The sequence below is a fragment of the Oncorhynchus clarkii genome, chromosome 12 (genome assembly GCF_045791955.1).
Source record: "Oncorhynchus clarkii lewisi isolate Uvic-CL-2024 chromosome 12, UVic_Ocla_1.0, whole genome shotgun sequence".
Classification (NCBI taxonomy): domain Eukaryota; kingdom Metazoa; phylum Chordata; class Actinopteri; order Salmoniformes; family Salmonidae; genus Oncorhynchus; species Oncorhynchus clarkii.
In genome coordinates, this window is record NC_092158.1 from 10652793 (window position 1) to 10674145 (window position 21353).

The 21353-nt window shown below is 42.7% G+C and overlaps 1 protein-coding gene across 1 annotated transcript in view; it reads left to right on the plus strand.

The window, feature by feature from the left end:
• The first annotated feature begins 10099 nt into the window (after positions 1-10099).
• LOC139422696 (lectin, mannose-binding, 1) overlaps positions 10100-21353 on the plus strand; it is a 28452-nt gene continuing 17198 nt past the window's right edge. Inside the window, exons 1-10 of the mRNA XM_071173919.1 lie at positions 10100-10334; positions 11736-11890; positions 13146-13253; positions 13621-13682; positions 14207-14306; positions 14924-15047; positions 15315-15373; positions 15603-15735; positions 18411-18604; positions 18793-18863. Of these exons, the coding sequence (XP_071030020.1) occupies positions 10100-10334; positions 11736-11890; positions 13146-13253; positions 13621-13682; positions 14207-14306; positions 14924-15047; positions 15315-15373; positions 15603-15735; positions 18411-18604; positions 18793-18863 (1241 nt within the window). The remainder of the gene's footprint in view (positions 10335-11735; positions 11891-13145; positions 13254-13620; positions 13683-14206; positions 14307-14923; positions 15048-15314; positions 15374-15602; positions 15736-18410; positions 18605-18792; positions 18864-21353) is intronic.

Sequence of the window (21353 nt, forward strand, 5' to 3'; positions counted from 1 at the left end):
TGGCGCAAGGGTGTATGGGAAATACCTGTCGCAAGGGTGTATGGGAAATACCTGGCGCAAGGGTGAATGGGAAATACCTGGCGCAAGGGTGTATGGGAAATACCTGGCGCAAGGGGTGTATGGGAAATACCTGGCGCAGGGGTGTATGGGAAATACCTGGCGCAGGGGTGTATGGGAAATACCTGACGCAAGGGTGTATGGGAAATACCTGGCGCAGGGGTGTATGGGAAATACCTGGCGCAAGGGTGTATGGGAAATACCTGGCGAAAGGGTGTATGGGAAATACCTGGCGAAAGGGTGTATGTGAAATACCTGGCGCAGGGGTGTATGGGAAATACCTGGCGCAGGGGTGTATGGGAAATACCTGGCGGAAGGGTGTATGGGAAATACCTGGCGCAAGGGTGTATGGGAAATACCTGGCGAAAGGGTGTATGGGAAATACCTGGCGAAAGGGTGTATGGGAAATACCTGGCGAAAGGGTGTATGGGAAATACCTGGCGCAAGGGTGTATGGGAAATACCTGGCGAAAGGGTGTATGGGAAATACCTGGCGCAGGGGTGTATGGGAAATACCTGGCGAAAGGGTGTATGGGAAATACCTGGCGCAAGGGTGTATGGGAAATACCTGGCGCAGGGGTGTATGGGAAATACCTGGCGAAAGGGTGTATGGGAAATACCTGGCGCAAGGGTGTATGGGAAATACCTGTCGCAAGGGTGTATGGGAAATACCTGGCGCAGGGGTGTATGGGAAATACCTGGCGCAGGGGTGTATGGGAAATACCTGGCGGAAGGGTGTATGGGAAATACCTGGCGCAAGGGTGTATGGGAAATACCTGGCGCAAGGGTGTATGGGAAATACCTGGCGAAAGGGTGTATGGGAAATACCTGGCGAAAGGGTGTATGGGAAATACCTGGCGAAAGGGTGTATGGGAAATACCTGGCGAAAGGGTGTATGGGAAATACCTGGCGAAAGGGTGTATGGGAAATACCTGGCACAAGGGTGTATGGGAAATACCTGGCGAAAGGGTGTATGGGAAATACCTGGCGAAAGGGTGTATGGGAAATACCTGGCGAAAGGGTGTATGGGAAATACCTGTCGCAAGGGTGTATGGGAAATACCTGGCGCAAGGGTGTATGGGAAATACCTGGCGCAAGGGGTGTATGGGAAATACCTGGCGCAGGGATGTATGGGAAATACCTGGCGCAGGGGTGTATGGGAAATACCTGGCGCAAGGGTGTATGGGAAATACCTGGCGCAGGGGTGTATGGGAAATACCTGGCGCAAGGGTGTATGGGAAATACCTGGCGAAAGGGTGTATGGGAAATACCTGGCGAAAGGGTGTATGGGAAATACCTGGCGAAAGGGTGTATGGGAAATACCTGGCGAAAGCACGGATGCTGATGCTGACTTTTAAACGGTAGGTACCTTGGGAATGGGCTGAATCCTTATCAATGGGACATAGCTTTTTTTTTTATGGGACATAGCTTTTTTGTTCTCAGAAGGAAAATAATACCTTTGACCCATGTTGAGGGAAAGAGTCCAAAACATATAGACATATAGAATACTACACACACTAAAGGGATTTAGGTTTAAGCTCAACTGGACACGTAAATGAGACAGTGAATGAACTGTGAAAGAAAGCAAGCAGGGCATTCTACACCATTAAGAAACAAATTCAAATTGAAATACCTATTAAAAATGAATTGAATATTGTCATTATACCAATTGCATTATATGGCAGCGACGTGTGGGGTCCACTTGTAAAAGCAAGATTTCACCAAATGGGACAAACACTGCACTGAAACACTGCACTGCATGCAGATGAAAACTACAAACAATGCATGCAGATGAAAACTACAAACAATGCATGCAGATGAAAACTGCAAACAATGCATGCAGGGCAACATTAGGCCATAGTCACTAATAGAAAATACCCCAAAAAATCAAATGCAGTGACCCCCACTCATATCATTACCAAGCCCTGCAATGCCAAGAGCTGAGCAAAGAAAAGGGTGCCCTCATCCAGCTGGTCCTGGGTCTGAGTTCACAGACCTGTTCTACTAACACACTGAAGCCTCAGTGCCCTCATCCAGCTGGTCCTGGGTCTGAGTTCACAGACCTGTTCTACTAACACACTGAAGCCTCAGTGCCCTCATCCAGCTGGTCCTGGGGCTGAGTTCACTAACCTGTTCTACTAACACACTGAAGCCTCAGTGCCCTCATCCAGCTGGTCCTGGGTCTGAGTTCACAGACCTGTTCTACTAACACACTGAAGCCTCAGTGCCCTCATCCAGCTGGTCCTGGGTCTGAGTTCACAGACCTGTTCTACTAACACACTGAAGCCTCAGTGCCCTCATCCAGCTGGTCCTGGGGCTGAGTTCACTAACCTGTTCTACTAACACACTGAAGCCTCAGTGCCCTCATCCAGCTGGTCCTGGGTCTGAGTTCACAGACCTGTTCTACTAACACACTGAAGCCTCAGTCCCCTCATCCAGCTGGTCCTGGGTCTGAGTTCACAGACCTGTTCTACTAACACACTGAAGCCTCAGTGCCCTCATCCAGCTGGTCCTGGGTCTGAGTTCACAGACCTGTTCTACTAACACACTGAAGCCTCAGTGCCCTCATCCAGCTGGTCCTGGGGCTGAGTTCACTAACCTGTTCTACTAACACACTGAAGCCTCAGTGCCCTCATCCAGCTGGTCCTGGGTCTGAGTTCACAGACCTGTTCTACTAACACACTGAAGCCTCAGTCCCCTCATCCAGCTGGTCCTGGGTCTGAGTTCACAGACCTGTTCTACTAACACACTGAAGCCTCAGTCCCCTCATCCAGCTGGTCCAGGGTCTGAGTTCACAGACCTGTTCTACTAACACACTGAAGCTTCAGGACCAGAACATCCAATCAATCAGAATAAACCAAATGACAACATCGTCAAAACAGAACTACATCACCTATTGGGAAAAACAAACACAAGAAGCACAAAGCAAAATGCAGTGCTATCTGGCCCTAAATCACCAGTACACCACAGTAAACTATTTGACCGTGGTTACTGATCAAAACCTTAGAAAAACCTTGACAAAGTACAGAAGGGTAGAAACAGAAAAAACCTGGCTCCCTGTAGAGGAAAGGCTGTGTTGTCACTGTACCACCACAGAACCTTAGACAGGGTTGCCAATGTCAAAAAATATAAAGCAATTAGAGAGTTTTATTTTCCCAAATTTAAAATCTGCAATAATGGTTTGCAAGACCTCTTCGATGAGAAAAAGCTACCCATCCTGTTGAGGAAAGGTGCAGAGCTGTGGGTTTGCAAGACGAGGGACAGTGTCTGACCAACCTGCACATATATTCTATGTCATTGTTGTTGATAATTATTTTGCATTGTACAATATGTTACTTACTGACTTTAATTTACATTACAAATGCATCCACTTGATTATTGTTGTTACATATTGTCCTGTTACGTGGACAATCTTGATTATTTTTTGGGCTGGATTCACAGTCTTTGAGTTGGCTGGATGCAGTCATCATTCAGAATCAGAATCACTTTTAAAAGAGAAGCGTAAGGGAAGGTGTTGGGCTTTTGTATGTGAATTTGTTGGAGTGATTTTTCTGGTTTGCCTACACAGTACAGAAGCTAAGCCAGAATCTCTCAATGGATTTATGTGAAAGCAGCCAAGTTCCCCAAACGTTGATAGAGAGAAAAGCAAAGTGGACACATCCTGTCTGACTATCCATCAATTACTTAGCGTTGCTTGAGCTTTTTTAATGACTCTGGTCTTAGGCCAAGGCCTGGTGAAAATTAAAACGTCAGTAAGCAGTGTTGTAATACAGAACCAAGTGTGCATTTTTAACACTTTTCAAGAGCATATCCGCTTGGCTGCTTCGTTTAACCTTCATAATGGATGCATACAGGGGGTTGAAGAAGGGCACAGCAAGTGTTGTGTTCTCCTCCCAATTACAGAGCTGTGTCAAATGATTTCTTGTTCACTTGCTACAGATACACGTGGTATTAGTGCACAACTTAACGACAGCATAAACAAAACCCAGCTATGCCTTCGGTTTGTACACACACCTCTTGAATTATTGCGCATGTGGTTGTTACAGCTTGAATTCAGAATGGATAATATTGAGATGTGTTACTGGCCTACACACAATAAGGTCAAAGTGGAATTAGATTTTTGGAAATGTTGACTAATTAATAAAAAAAGGAAAAGCTGAAATGTATTCAGTCAATAGGTATTCAACCCCTTTGTTATGGCATGCCCTAATAAGTACATGAGGAACATTTTGCTTAATAAGTCACATAATAGATTGCATGGCCTCATAATAGTTTTTTTACATTATATTTGTTAATGACTACCTTATCTCTATACCTGACACAAACAATTATCTGTAAGGTCCCTCAGTCGAGCAGTGAATATCAAACACAGATTCAACCAGGGAGGGTTTCCAATGCCTCGCAAAGAAGGGAACCTATTGGTAGATGGGATAAAAAATACAAATAACAAAAGCAGACTTTGAGCATGGTGAAGTTATTAATTACACTTTGGATGGTGTATCAATATACTCAGACACTACAAAAGATACAGGCATCCTTCCTAATTCAGTTGCCAGAGAGGAAGGAAACCACTCAAGGATTTCACCACGAGGCCAATGGTGACTTTAAAACAGTTACAGAGTTTAATGTCTGTGATAGGAGAAAACTGAGGATGGATAAACAACATGGTAGTTACTCCACAATACTAACCTAAATGACAGTGAAAAGAAGGAAGCTTGTACATAATACAAATATTCCAAAACATGCATTCTGTTTGCAACGAGGCACTAAAGAAATACTGCAAAAAATGTGGCAAAGCAATTAACTTCTTCAAATCAAATCAAATGTTATTTGTCACATACAAATAAAGTGTTATGTTTGGGGCAAATCCAACACAACACATTTCTGAGTACCACTCTCCATTTTTTTTCAAGCACGGTGGTGGCCGCATCATGTTATGGGTATGCTTGTAATCGTTAAGGACTGGGGAGTTTTTCAGAATTATAAAATAAATGGAATGGAGATAAACACAGGCAAAATGCTAGGGGAAAACCTGGTTCAGTCTGCTTTCCACCAGGCACTGGGAGATGAATTCACCTTTCAATAGGACAATAACCTAAAAACACCTAAAGGCCAAATCTACACTGGAGTTGTTTACCAAAAAGACAGTGAATGTTGCTGAGTGGCCGAGATACAGTTTTGACATAAATCTGCTTGAAAATCTATGGCAAAACCTGAACATTTGTATTTTTATTTAACCTTTATTTAACTAGGCAAGTCAGTTAAGAACAAATTCTTATTTACAATGACGGCCTACCAAAACGCAAAAGGCTTCATGCAGGGGGCTGGGATTAAAAATATAGGACAAAACACACATCACGACAACATAAAGAGAGACCTAAGACAACATGGCAGCAACACATGACAACACATGGTTGTCTAGCAATCATCAACATCCAATTTGACAGAGCTTGAAGATATCTGAAAATAATAATTGGCAAATGATGTACAATCCAGGCGTGGAAAGCTCTTAGAGACTTACCCAGAAAGACTCACAGCTGTAAAAACATAAGTATCAAATCAAATTTTATTTGTCACATGCGCCAAATACAACAGGTTACAAAAGTATCTCTAAAAGCCTTGATGTGCATCAGTCCACTGTAAAACAAATAGTCTATAAATGGAGAGAGTTCAGCACTGTTGCTACTCTCTCTAGGACTGGCCGTCCTGCAAAGATGACTGCAAGCGCACAGCGTATAATGCTCAATGAGGTTAAGAAGAATCCTAGAGTGTCAGCTAAAGACTTACAGAAATCTCTGGAACATGCTAACATCTCTGTTGACGAGTCTACGATACGTAAAACACTAAACAAAAACGGTGTTCATGGGAGGACACCACGGAAGAAGCCACTGCTGTCCAAAAAAAAAATTGCTGCCCTTCTGAAGTTCACAAAAGAGCACCTGGATGTTCCACAGCGTTACTGGCAAAATATTCTTTGGACAGATTAAACTAAAGTTGAGTTGTTTGGAAGGAACACATGTGTGGACAAAAATGTGTGGAGAAAAAAGGCACAGCACACCAACATCAAAACCTCATCCCAACTGTAAAGTATGTTGGAGGGAGCATCATGGTTTGGGGCTGCTTTGCTGCCTCAGGGACTGGACAGGGACTGTCAGGGACTGGACAGGATGGAAAAATGTACTTCCAAGTTCATCAAGAATTTTTGCAGGAGGCTATCTGTCCACCAATTGAAGGTCAACAGAAGTTGGGTGATGCAACAGGACAACGACCCAAAACACAAAAGTAAATCAACAACAGAATGGCTTCAAGAGAAGAAAATACACCTTCTAGAGTGTCTTGACCTCAACCCGATTGAGAGGCTGTGGCATGACCTCAAGAGAGCGGTTCAAACCAGACATCCCAAGAATATTGCTGAACTGAAACAGTTTTGTAAAGAGGAATGGTCCAAAATTCCTCCTGATCGTTGTGCAGGTCTGATCCGTAACTACAGCAAATGTTTGGTTGAGGTTATTGCTTCCAAATGAGGGTCAACCAGTTATTAAATCCAAGGGTTCACATTCTTTTTCCACCCTGCACTGTGAATGTTTACACGGTGTGTTCAATAAAGACATGAAAACATATAATTGTTTGTGTTCAATTACATGCTGACGGCATCGCTTGTGTCGCATGCGCAAAATACATTTAAACATGTTATTCAATTATCGCACCTCCACTGCTTACGTGCGCCAACGACCGTCTGCGTTGCCAAGCGCTAAAATCAAATCAAAGTTTATTGGTCACGTGCGCCACTACAACAGGTGCGCTACACGTGCCCTACTACAACCTTACAGTGAAATGCTAACCAATGGTGTGTGTGTAGGTAAGTAAAGAAATAAAACAACAGTAAAAAGATATTTCAAAAAAGAGTAGCCAGGCTAAATAAGCCTGTTAGTCAGGCTTATTGAGGTAGTATGTACACTACACTCTGTAGTGCCTTATGGTTAGATGCCGAGTAGTTGCCATACCAGGCAGTGGTGTAAACAGTCAGGATGCTCTCGATGGTGTAGCTGTAGAGTCTTTTGAGGATCTGGGGACCCATGCCAAATCTTTTCACTCTCCTGAGGGGGAAAAGGCGTTGTAATGCCCTCTTCACAACTGTCTTGGTGTGTTTGGATCATGATAGTTTGTTGGTGCTGTGAACACCAAGGAACTTGAAACTCTTGACCCACTCCACTACAGCCACGTCAATGTGAATGGGGGCGTGTTTGCAGGGGGCATCTTTTCCTGTAGTCCACGATCATCTACTTTGTCTCGCTCAAGTTGAGGGAGAGGTTGTTGTCCTGTGTCTCTGATCTCCATCCTATAGGCTGTCTCATCACTGTTGGTGGTCAGGTCTACCTCCGTTGTGTCGTCAGCAAACTTAATGATGGTGTTGGATTTGTGGTTGGCCACGCAGTTGTGGGTGAACAGGGAGTACAGGAGGGGACTAAGCACGCACCCCTGAGGGGCCCCGTGTTGAGGATCAGTGTGGCAGATGTGTTGTTGCCTACCCTTACCACCTTGGGTCGGCCAGTCAGGAAGTTCAGGGTCCAGTTGCAGAGGGAGTTGTTTAGTCCCAGGGTTCTTAGCTTTGTGGGCATTATGGTGTTGAATGCTGAGCTGTAGTCAATGAACAGTATTCTCACATAGGTGTTCATTTTGTACAGGTGGGAAAGGGCAGTGTAGAGTGTAATTGAGATTGCGTCATCTGTGGATCTGTTGGGGCGGTACAAATTGTAGTGGGTCTAGGGTTTCCGGGATGAGGATGTTGATGTGAGCCATGACCAGCCTTTCAAAGCACTTCATGGCTACCGACGTGTGTGCTACAGGGCGGTAGTCATTTAGGCAGGTTACCTTCGCATTCTTGGGCACAGGGACTATGGTGGTCTGCTTGAAACATGTAGGTATTACAGACTATGTCAGGGAAAGTTTGAAAATGTAAATGAAGACACTTGCCAGTTGGTCCACGCATGCTCCGAGTACGCATCCTGGTAATCCATCTGGCCCCGTGGCCTTGTGAATGTTGACCTGTTTAAAGATCTTACTCACATCGGCTACAGAGAGCGTGATCACACAGTCGTCTGGAACAGCTGGTGCATAAAGGCATTTAGCCCGTCTGGTAGGCTCACGTCACTTGGCAGCACACGGCCGGGTTTCCCTTTGTAGTCCGTAATAGTTTGCAAGCCATGACACATACTACGAAGGTCAGAGCCAATGTAGTAGGATTCAATCTTAGTCCTGTATTGAAGCTTTGCCTGTTTGATGGTTCGTCTGAGGGCATAGCAGGATTTCTTACAAGCGTCCGGGTTAGAGTCCCGCTCCTTGAAAGCAGCAGCTCTAGCCTTTACCTCGGTGCGGATGTTGCCTGTAATCCATGGCTTCTGGTTGGGATATGTACATACGGTCCAATAGGGACAACGTCGTCGATGCACTTAAGCCAGTGACTGAGGTGGTATACTCCTCAATGCCATTGGACGAATTCTGGAACATATTCCAGTCTGTGCTGGCAAAACAGTCCTGTAGCGAAGCATCCACGTCATCTGACCACTTCCGTATTGAGCGAGTCACTGGTACATTCTGCTTTAGTTTTTGCTTGAAAGCAGGAATCAGGAGGATAGAATCATGGTCAGATTTTCCAAATGGAGGGCGAGGGAGAGCTCTGCATGCGGAGTAAAGGTGGCATACAGTTTTTTCCCCTCTGGTTGCATGTGACATGCTGGTAGGAATGAGAAAAAAAACTGATTTAAAAACAGATTTACCTGCATTAAAGTTCCCGGCCACTAAGAGCGCCGCTTCTAGATGAGCATATTCTTGTTTGTTTATTGCCTTATACATCTCGTTGAGTGCGTCTTAGTGCCAGGGTTGGTTTGTGGTGTTAAATAGATGGATATGAAAAATATAGATGAAAACTCTCCTCGTAGATTGTGGTCTAAAGCTTATCTTGAGGTCTAAAGCTTATCATAAGGTACTCTACCTCAGGAGAGCAAAACCTTGAGACTACCTTAATATTAGACATCGCGCACCAGCCGTTATTGACTAATACAGACACACTCCACCCCTCATCTTACCGTACGTAGCTGTTCTGTCCTGCCGATGCACAGAAAACCCTGCCAACTGTATATTATCTGTGTTGTAGTTCAACCACGACTCAGTGAAACATAAGATACTACTGTTTATAATGTCCCGTTGGTAGGATAGTCTCGAATGGAGCTCATCCAGTTTATTCTCCAGTGATCGTACGTTGGCTAATAGAATGGATGCTGGAGGTGGGTTACACACTCACGGACAAATTCTCACAAGGCACCCTGATCTCCACCCCATGTATTTCCTTTGTTTCTTCATGCGAGTGATGGGGATTTGGGCCTTGTCTGGGAGCAGCATTATATCTTTCACTTCAGTCTCATTAAAGAAAAAATCTTTGTCCAGTTCGAGGTGAGTAATCTCTGTTCTGATATCTAAGTTATTTTCGGTCATAAGAGACGCTAGAATCAACAGTATGTACAAAATAAGTTACAAACTAAAATAGCACAGTTGGTTAAGAGCCGTTAAAATGGCAGCCATCCCCTCCAGCGCCCTTCTTATCATCACTACTTTTATTGTTGTTGTTATTCAGGATCATTATGTTATGGCTGTTATGGTAAAGAAACATGTATATATCCTTCATAACAACAGAGTAGGTATATACCTCCACCAAATAGCAAATCATTATAAATCATGAATCATGTCTGTATGATGTGGTCACGCAGCCTATAGGTCACTTGAGGTGAAAGATGTGGCCACATCACAGGACACGATAAAAAATATGTTGGTAAAATATGTCAAAGATTTACGAAAATACAACAAAGTAAGACTGGTTGGGCTACATTGTGAAAACAAAAGGTTGCGGTCGTTGTTTACGTTGTGAAAGAAATGCAGGCATGTGTCAGCCTACAACGTGTAATTTCAGCCTACAACGTCTAGGGATTCGACCAATAAGAAAGCGCCCTGTTGGCCCTACAGGCATTCCCATCATCCTCTCTGATTCAATGCTACGTCAGCAGTGGTACCAAAAGATGGCAGTGTCCATAGTAAACGGCCTGGCTGCTGAAGCGTGTTTATTAATATTTACTTTAATATGTCAACACAGTAATGCCAATAATATCGCCGCCGCTGCATCGACTGCAGAAGCCCCAAACCGCAGGTTTGAATACAAGTACAGTTTCAAGGGACCGCACCTGTCTCAAGCCGACGGGAGTATTCCCTTTTGGGTACACAGTGGAAGTAAGTTTCAATTTGTGACTGGTGCCGGTGGCTAGGCTAATTGCTGACCGTTATAAATCATTATAATAAGGTGAATCCGCTGCGATGGATATCTTACCATTCTAGCCAGCGATTGTAACTTCGCCATGTTGCATGTGGGGGAACATTTATGACACGTTTGTTGTAGCCAGTCGGCTACTGCCTGTAGCCCACTGAGAGGCAGTGGGCCTGATATCAAACTCGTTTCAACATGTCATGGCAGTGAAATGAGCAGCAGCATCAGACGGGGAGAGGAGAAGAGGAGAAATACACAATATGCAGACATCAGTAAAGTTACCAGGTAGCTAGCTAACGTTAGCTGCATTGAGTATTACCTTGTCACGTTCATGCCTGCCAGCTGCCTAAATCACCCTACCTCAAAGTATACCATCTGGTGTTGCCAAGCTTACATTTCATTTTAACTGACACGGTATAATAGTTGAGGGGATTCTTGTTAACAACGTTGCAGCCTATAAGAAACGAAATATGGACATACAGATCATTCCAGGTTTTGGAATCCCCCTTGGAAAACATTACAGCAGCATTGGGTTTCATAATATTATCAGAGAAAACGCGTTGTCTTTTAAAGGTTAGCGAGCATTGTATGGGTTTCTAATCTCTTTCCTATTGAATTGATCAGTCCTTCTACTAGCATGGTTTTGTGTAATGTAAAAGGGTTAACAAATCAGTATCTTTAGAAGCAGTGCAAAGGTCCCGGACTGGTGTCAACTCACCCTGATTTAGGAGTCAATTTGATCATGTTGTCCATTGCTTATCAGGGTACAGAACATGGCATGTTTTACACACACACACACACACACACACGATTGAACTACTGTGACATTTTTAATTTAGGCTCAAAATATACAAACTATTGTGGACCTTGGGTGTCTGCCAAACCCTTGACTGCAATGCTAACAATATTGGGCCTACCTATTGTCTTTACTTAAGGTTACTTAAGGTTTCAGAATGTAATTAATCCATGTAAACGTTGTCCACGAAGAACCTTGAAATAATAACAATCTCAGTAACACATGTACATGTGTACATAGGCATAAGACACAATGATGTTACTAACCCCAAGGCTTGTAAAGAAAATAACTTCTGTTCAATTGTTTACCCCGGACCAATACATAGTTGCACTATGGGCCATTATTGCTTGGGCAAGGCTCACTTACTTAGTTACGCTATGCAAACAGTTAAACAAGTATTTCTGGACATTCACAGTCAGTCACAAAGCTTCTGTACCGTACAGTCATAACGGAACGGACCACTAGTGCTTCTGGTAACTGAGCTGTCTTAGCCTTCTGTCAGTAAGGATTTTCACAGTACGACTTTACCCCAAACTTGCTAACTAACATTAACGTCTTGTGTCTATTCCAGATGCCATCCCCAGTGCCGATCAGGTCCGTATCACCCCCTCTCTCAGGAGTCAGAAGGGCTCGGTCTGGACCAAGTCCACGGTCAACTTTGACAACTGGGAAGCAGAGGTGACATTCCGTGTGTCTGGACGAGGGAGGATGGGAGCGGACGGCCTGGTAAGAGGAACACCACCTTGCCGAAATTCACTCATGTCTAGCTTCACACTAGGCCTTTTCACACAGCATTTTCTTAGCACAGGGCTATCCTTAAACATGGGTTACATTTAGCCCAGGGCTATCCTACCCTCCTTTCACACAAGCATGACTTAACCCTGGGCTAACTGCAGTGTGCTTTAAAAACACTGGCTACAGCATATGTATGCGTCTTGTTATTGTGAAGCTAGCCAAGAGAGAAGTAATACCTTCCTTCCTATGGCTTCCATATACTCTGACTCTAGCCCATAGAGAATGATAGAGGATTCTTCTGTGTATCTGTCCCATTATGGCGTCTGTGAGCCCACAGGCAGCTCCATTTTGAAGTAGTCAGTTATCTTCTTCTGCTACTGTGTTTGCGCACAAGTATAATTAATTGGCTGATCCCTCCTGGTGACCTGGATGGAATTATGTGAACCATAGGAAGGAAGTACCACCCAGTTGACTACTTCAGAATAGAGTACCACAGTATGAGTCATAATACCCATAAAACCTAGTGGTCGAACAAGGAAATGGTTCCAGTTGTTTTTCCATCATTCAGTTTTCCCATAGGTGATTTTAGAAACACTTAAAATAAGGTGTTTTGTGTAGGTTTACCCTGGCATGACTTTTTGATAACCATGTCAATTTCTTTTGGACAAGGTGATTTTTTTTTTCTTCTCAATTTTGGGCACTAGAGTCCTCTATCATTCTCTATGCTCAAGCCCTAGTCAGCCTACTGAGCTGAGCCAAGCTGTACTGGCCTGGTCACACACACATCCACCATACTTGCTGGAGCCGTGCTGGAAAATATGTGAAAATGAAATATTAGAGCCAGTACAGTATGTTTTGTGTCAGCTCAATAGTGTGATAGGTATGCTTATTAATGTCCATTGAGTTACCTACGCCTATATCCCTGCAGCTATAGTCTGCTGGTAGTGAGTGTGGAGTTGTGCTGACCTTTCGGCTCAGACTACAGGTTAATCCCCTTATTTATCTGTCCATGTCTGTCCTGTCCCTTTGTGGCTCAGATGGGTAAAAGCGTGGCACTTGTAACGCCAAGGTCGTGGGTTCAAGGCCTTCATTATGTGTTCACTGTACTGTACATTTTACTGTATCTACTGTCCCTATATTTATCTCTCTTTCCCTCTGCTGCTCTACTGTTACCTATAGTTATTCAGACAGTTAAAATAAGTATGTTTGGACATTCACAGTCTCCATGTCCTCATCCCTCTTCCAGGCGATATGGTTCACTACTGCACAAGGCCTGGATGGTCCTGTCTATGGAGCCGCTGACAACTGGAACGGTATCGGCATCTTCTTCGATTCCTTCGACAACGATGGGAAGGTTGGTGGTCAGATTTTATTACATTCATTTAATCAATTTACAATAAATGTGTTAATTAAATAAATAATGGGTAAAGCAAAAAGGTCAAAAGGATATTGCAAATTAATTCAGGTAAATGTCAATTAACAGTTTTTTTTCATAATGTCATTTAATATTTTAAAATTCAAATACTGCAATGCAAATAATAGGGAAATGTGGGTTAATACTGTACACACTTTCTTATCTTGATATACATTTTTTTCTTCATATTTTCAAGTTGTAGTCTAGGTCTGATAGCATGTATTGGATGTAGTGAAAGAAACAATAACCTTTAAAACCTAGATTAGGTAGATTACAAATTGTTGTTTGTTTTTACTGTTTGTTTTAGAAAAATAACCCTGCTGTGCTGGTAGTGGGAAACAATGGCAAACTTGTTTATGATCACCCAAAGTAAGTCAACATTTCCTTCGCCTTACTGACATCACCAACGGAACATTTTACAACTTAAAAGAAGATTAGAAAATATAATGATTTATTTGTGGTTGGAGATTATAATCCTCTCTCTCCTCCTAATCTCCCTGGGCAGTGAAAGCTGGAAATCACTTTTCTGTGCCATCTATGTGTTGGAGTTTACACCACTGTCTTCTGTGTCGTCACTACTCTGTGTTGTTTACACATTAATTGAAACTGTTTTCCTTCCTTTCTGAGATCTCCAAACCCATGTATTGTCTGTTTGTATGGCCATCTATGTTGCACTATTTTCTCTGTACTTGTTTCTCCTGCTGCTGTGGTGTGTGTCTCCTTTATACTTGTTATAAATCCAGGTCTGCCTTTTGTACTTTGTATTGTCGATGCTTGTGAGGATGAATGAATTTCCCTTCTTGTGATATATAAAGTAGTACTACTACTTCTAATACTACTTCTAATACTACTATGTAATGTGTCTTTAAAAAAAATTGCTGTTTTCTTTTCAGTGATGGCACGACTCAGGCCCTGGGGACATGCTTAAGAGACTTCCGTAACAAACCCTATCCTGTCAGAGCCAAAATAACATACTATAAAAGAACACTAACAGTAAGTAAATTATCAATCCCCTCCAATCAAAAACCCGAGACAAATTTGACTGGTGTTTTTATATTGGCCATTTATTGAGAACACAATTTAAAATGATCAACACCCGAATGTATCAAACACAGAAATATGCCGTGCCTCCCGAGTGGCGCAGCGGTCTAAAGCACTACATCACTACAGATCCGGGTTCGATCTTGGATTTGTAGAGACCCATGAGGCGGCGCACAATTGGCACAGCGTCGTCCGGGTTAGGGGAGGGGTTGGCCGACTGGGATGTCCTTGTCCCATCGCGCTCTAGCGACTCCTGTGGTGGGCCGGGTGCATGCACGCTGACACGGTCGCCAGTTGTACGGTGTTTCCTCCAATGCATTGGTGTTGGCTGGCTTCCGGGTTAAGCGAGCAGTGTGTCAAGAAGCAGTGCGGCTTGGCATGGTTGTGTTTCGGAGGACACATGCCTCTCCCTAGTCCGTACGTGAGCCACAGCGATGGGCCAAAACTGTAACTCCCAATTTGGATATTAAGAAATTGGGGAGGAAAAGGGGTTAAACACTACACAATTATAATGCATTTTAATTGATTGCACTTGGTTAATGTGCTAATAACATTGTCTGTCCTGTCAGGTGCTGATCAACAATGGTTTCACGCCAGATAAGGATGACTATGAGTTCTGTACAAAAGTGGACAACATGGTCATTCCACAGGAGGGCTACTTCGGCATCTCGGCTGCCACTGGTGGTCTAGCAGGTGGTTATCTTGGTAACAGTTTAATTGAGGCCTGCAGGTATAATGCATTATGATGTGGTTGTAATGCATTATTAAACTTGCCATAAACCCCTTTTTTATATGTAATTTCTTTCAAATGAAATGTTTACTATTCCTAATTTATTTAGATTAAACTGCTTGAAATGTAAAATGTGGATATTGTTAGGTTATAATGGTCAATCATGAAACAAATCATTTTGTTTAATCATATTTAATGTGTTTTGTTTGAATGTAACCTTTGCCTTCCAGACGATCATGATGTCCTGTCCTTCTTGACGTTCAGACTATCAGAGCCTGGCCAAGAACTGGTAACTAGATTTTCTTAGTTATAACTGTTACTGGTACAGTTTCCACTTACCACAAGTTAAACCACTTTACAGTACCACTCAGTACAATTTTAAATGGAAGAACATCAGAGTGAATCGTGTGCCCTATTTCTTCAAAAGAGGTATGAGAAAGCATTATGTAAGCAAGGGGAGTACAGGGCATCAGTCTCTTCAGCGTTGGTTCACAGGGGTTGTTTTGTCCCATTTGAAGCCCCCACCTGAAGCGGAGATGCCCAAGCAGGACAAGGACAAGTACCAGGAGGAATTTGAGAACTTTCAGCAGGATCTGGACAAAAAAAAAGAGGACTACCAGAAGGAGCATCCGGACGTTCAGGGACAACCCAGTTAGTTTCACTCCATAATATTCCCCAGACTTCATCCTGTCTTTGCTATACATATTATATGTTACTTTTTTACATTCTAGATCAGGGTTGGGCATTTTGTTTAATAGGCTGCGGGCCCATTAAAAATTACATACTGTACCAGTCAAAAGTTGACACCTACTCATTCAAGGGTTTTTCCTGTATTTTTTACTGTTTTTATACATTGTAGAATAATAGTGAAGACATGAAAACTATGAAATAACACATGGAATCATGAGGTAAGCAAAAAAAGGGTTAAACAAATCCAAATATATTTTCTATTTGAGATTCTTCAAAGTAGCCACCCTTTAAGGCCTTGATGACAGCTTTGCACAATCTTGGCATTCTCTCAACCAGCTTTGAGGTAGTATCCTTGGAATGCATTTCAATTAGCAGGTGTGCCTTGTTAAAAGTTAATTTGTGGAATTTATTTCCTTCTGAATGCGTTTGAGCCAATCAGTTGTGTTTTGACAAGGTAGGGGTGGTATACAGAAGATAGCTCTATTTGGTAAAAGACCAAGTCCATATTTTGTCAAGAACAGCTCAAATAAGCAAAGAGAAACAACAGTCTATCATTAAGACATGAAGGTCAGTCAATGTGGAACATTTCAAGGACTTTGAACGTTTTTTCAAGTGCAGTCACAAAACCATCAAGCTCTGTAATGAAACTGGCTCTCATGAGGACCGCCACAGGAAAGGAAGACCCAGAGTTACCTCTGCTGCAGAGGACAAGTTAATTCGAGTTACCAGCCTTAGAAATTGCAGCCAAAATAAATGCTTCAGAGTTCAAGTAACAGACACATCTCAACCTCATCTATTCAGAGGAGACTCGGTGAATCAGGCCTTCATTTAAAATTATTTTTATTTCAACTTTTATTTAACCAGGTAGGCTAGTTGAGAACAAGTTCTCATTTACAACTGCGACCTGGCCAAGATAAAGCAAAGCAGTGTGACACATGGAATAACATGGGATAAACAATAAACAAGCCAATAACACAATAAACAAGTCAATGACACAGTAGAAAAAAAGAAAGTCTATATACAGTGTGTGCAAAAGGCATGAGGTAGGCAATAATGGGCCATAGTAGCGAAGAATTACAATTTACCAGATTAACACTGGAGTGATAAATGAGCAGATGATGATGTGCAAGTAGAGATACTGGTGTGCAAAAGAGTAGAAAAGTAAATAAAAACAGTATGGGGATGAGGTAGGTAGATTGGGTGGGCTATTTACAGATGGACTATGGTCAAATTACTGCAAAGAAACCACTACTAAAGGACACCAATAAGAAGAAGAGGTTTGCTTGGGCAAAGAAACAGGGGCCGCAGACATTAGACCGGTGGAAATTGGTCCCTCGGTCTGATGAGTCCAAATGTGAGATTTTTGGTTCCAACAGCTGTGTCTTTGTGAGACGCAGAATAGGTGAAAGGATTATCTCTGCATGTGTGGGTCCCACCGTGAAGCATGGAGGAGGACAGTGCTGGTGACACTGTCAGTGATTTTATTTAGAATTCAATTCAATTCATACTTAACCAGCATGGCAACCACAGCATTCTGCAGCGATACTCCATTCCATCTGGTTTGCACTTAGTGGGATATTTGTCAACAGGACAATGACCCAAGACACCTCCAGGCTGTATAAGGGCTATTTGACCAAGAAGGAGAGTGATGGAGTTCTACATCAGATGACCTGGCCTCCACTATCACCCAACCTCAACCCAATTGGGATGGTTTGGGATGAGTTGGACCGCAGAGTGAAGAAAAAGCAGCCAACAAGTGCTCAGAATATGTTGGAACTCAAAAGACTGTTGGAAAAGCATTCCAGGTGAAGCTGGTTGAGAGAATGCCAAGAGTGTGCAAAGCTGTCATCAAGGCAAAGGGTTACTTTGAATAATCTGAAATGTAAAATATATTTGGATTTGTTTAACACTTTTTTTTGGTTACTTCATGATTCCATGTGTTATTTCATAGTTGTAGCTTATCTTCACTATGATTCTACAAGGTAGAACATAGTAAAAAATAAAAACCCTTGTAGATATAGATATATATATATATATCTATAGCCTTAGTCTTATATATATCGGAGCCTGACCATCTAGATTCACTTATGTAAATATGCTATTTCAATTGTTTTATACATTTTTACAAACCTGTTTTTGCATTACATTAAGGTATATTGTGTGTAAATTAATGAGGGCGGGGGGCAATTTAATCCATTTTCGAATAAGGCTGTAAACCTGATTAATTCAACAGGTCTGAATACTTTCTGAATGCCCTCTATAAAACTCTCAACAGTAAGAGATCAGTCGAGGTTTCCGCTTACTGTTGGAATAATAGAATACACAAGGTGCGGTTTGGAAATTAGTCGTGCATCAGCAGTCACTCAATTAATTCATGTCAGCTGTTTTTAGATTTTGTTAAGTTAGTCTAGCGGACAGCTACTCAAAGTAATCATGGTCGAATTACCGACTGGGGTAGGACCTGTTTTTGATAATCAGTTATCATATTAAAAACTGCAAACATTTACCTCCCTCCTATAGAAAAGTTTGTCCTATTACAGGAAATTAGCGGAAAAATTGGCAGGGGTGGGGGGTTGGATATGTCCAGATGCTAATAATAGATGCTAATAAGACGTTCTTCTGTCTGATCTGTGTAGTTGAGGACATGTATGAGAGTGTGAACGACAGAGAGATCCGCCAAGTGTTTGAGGGCCAGAACCGGATCCATCTGGAGATCAAGCAGCTTCACCATCAGCTGGCCGTGATCCTGGACGAACAGCGACGCTACGTATCCGTGGCTACCGACGAGATCTCCAAGCGCCAAGGGGAGTCTGGAGGACAGGTGGGACAGGTAGGAAGTCTAGGAAGACCACGAGCGCACATACATACATACAAACACACTCGTAAAAGAGCGCAATATACAGTAAGTATATTGTTCATATCAATAGAGCCACATGCACATACTGAAGTTTTATAATTTTACTAAAAAAAAGGATCATGACATGTTTCAATCGTTTTTATGTTTATTGAATTCTTCAGGCTCCGAGTCAAGAGATGGGTGCAGTGGTTGCAACACAACAGGAAGTACTGAGGAACCTGAACGAGTTGAGGTGGGTACTGTCACAGCAATTGTTTTGTTATTATTCCTTAACTGTATTTATCACACACAGTACTGTACGTAAGATCTGATATTCCAGACAAACAAGCTATTGTTTTTCAATCCAGGCCACAAATAAATCCTTTTTAAATCTCATATTTAATCTCACAACACAATACTCCGCTGCCGCCGGTGTCTCAGCCTAGACCCAATAATCTGCACATTTTGTTTGTCTCTTGCTTCCCAGTCTGAAATCCCCCCCCCCCCCCGGCTTGTGTGTAGGATTTACTATGATACCTTAACTACAAGCCCCCCAGACTATGATACCTTAAACCTCCTCCACTACACCCCCCCCCCCCCCCCCCCCCCCCACCCCCAGTTGGATAGACACCTTCTCTCCCCAGGAGCTCATCCCTAATCCATATTTACCTTCAGCTTTTGTTTGCTGACTTTCGACTGTGTTTTGTGCATGAGGATATGAGCTGGGGAGTCTGGTGGGCGCTTCTTTACTTTATAGAGCATCCAAACTGCATTCTAGACTAGAGGACGAATAAATACATAAAAATATATATTTTTTCCTGATAACATCATGACTGTTTTCTAACATGGAGCTTGTCAGTGCTTTGAGACGATATAACATATAGCCTAACCGTTATATATTTCCGTTACCTGACGTAACCATTGTTTCCTAAATATGTCGATATTTTCAGGTTCTCATAGATTAAAGCAATAGTTCACCCAAATTAACAATTGCATATTGGTTTCCGTACCCTTTTAAGCCATCAATTGACAAGGTTTGACAGCATTCCATTCTTTGGTTTGATTACCTGGCTACTGTTTCCAAATGCTTACTTTTTTACTTATAGATAACTTGGAAATTAAGCAGGAAAAATTATAATAAATTGCATTTGTGCCACAAATGCTAAAATGCTAACATGTGGAAACATTGGCCAGGTATTCAAACCAAATCATATATTGCTGTCATTCCTAGTCCATAGACTAGAAATAAGTGTGTTCGGAAAGTATTCAAACACCTTGACTTTTTCACATTTATTTTGTCACATTAAAGCCTTATTCTAAAATTGAGGAAAAAAAATTCTCCCCCTCGTCAATCTACACGCAATGCCCCAAAATGACAAAGCAACAAAAATAAATGTTTTGCAAATAAAATCAATAACCCCCGGAAATATCACATTTTACAGAAGTATTCAGACCTTTTACTCCGTACTTTGTTGAAGCACCTTTGGCAGAGGTTACAGCCCTGAGTCTTCTTGGGTATGACGCTACAAGCTTGGCACACCTGTATTTGGGGAGTTTCTCCCATTCTTCTCTCCAGAGATGTTCGATCGGGTTCAAGTCCGGGCTCTGGCTGGGCCACTCAAGGACATTCAGAGACTTGTCCTGAAGCCGCTCCTGCGTTGTCTTGGCTGTGTGCTTAGGGTCGTTGTCCTGTTGGAAGGTGAACCTTCGCCCTAGTCTGAGAACCTGCTCCAGAGCGATCAGGATTTCATCAAGGATTTCTCTGTACTTGGCTCCGTTCATCTTTCCCTCGATCCTGACTAGTCTCCAAAGTCCCTGCCTCTGAAAAACATCTCCACAGCATGATGCTGCCACCACCATGCTTCACCGTAGGGATGGTACCAGGTTTCCTAAAGACGCTTGACGCCTGACATTCAGGCCAAAGAGCTCAATCTTGGTTTCGTCAGACCAGATAATCTAGTTTCTCATGGGCTGAGAGTCCTTTAGGTGCCTTTTGGAATACTCCAAGTGGACTGTCATGTGCCTTTCCGTCTGGTTGCTACCATAAAGGCCTGATTGGTGGAGTACTGCAGAGATTGTTGTCCTTCTGGATGGTTCTCCCATCTCCACAGAGGAACTCTGGAGCTCTATCAGAGTGACCATCGGGTTCTTGGTCACCTCCCTGACCAAGGCCCTTCTCCCCCGATTTCTCAGTTTGGACAGGTGGCCAACTCTAGGAAGAGTCTTGGTTGTTCCAAACTTCTTCCATTTAAGAATGATGTTATTGAGGACCTTCAATGCTGCAGAAATGTTTTAGTACCCTTCCCCGGATCTGTGCCTCAACACAAACCTGGTTCGGTGCTCTACGGACAATTCCTTTGACATCATGGCTTGGTTTTTGCTCTGACATGCACTGTCAACTGTGGGACCTTTTATATAGACAGGTGTGTGCCTTTCCAAATCATGTTCAATCAATTGAATTTACCACAGGTGGACTCCAAGTTGTAGAAACATCTCAAGGATGATCAATGGAAACAGGATGCACCTGAGCTCAATTTTTTGTTTCATAGCAAAGGGTCTGAATACTTACGTAAAATGTGATAATTTTGAATAAATGTGCAACATTTTCTAAACCTGTTATCACTTTGTCATTATTGGGGATTTTCTGTAGAATGATGAGCAGGGAAAAAAGCTAATTCATCTATTTTAGAATAAGGCTTTAACGTAACAAAATGTGGAAAAAGTCGAAAGGGGTCTGAATACT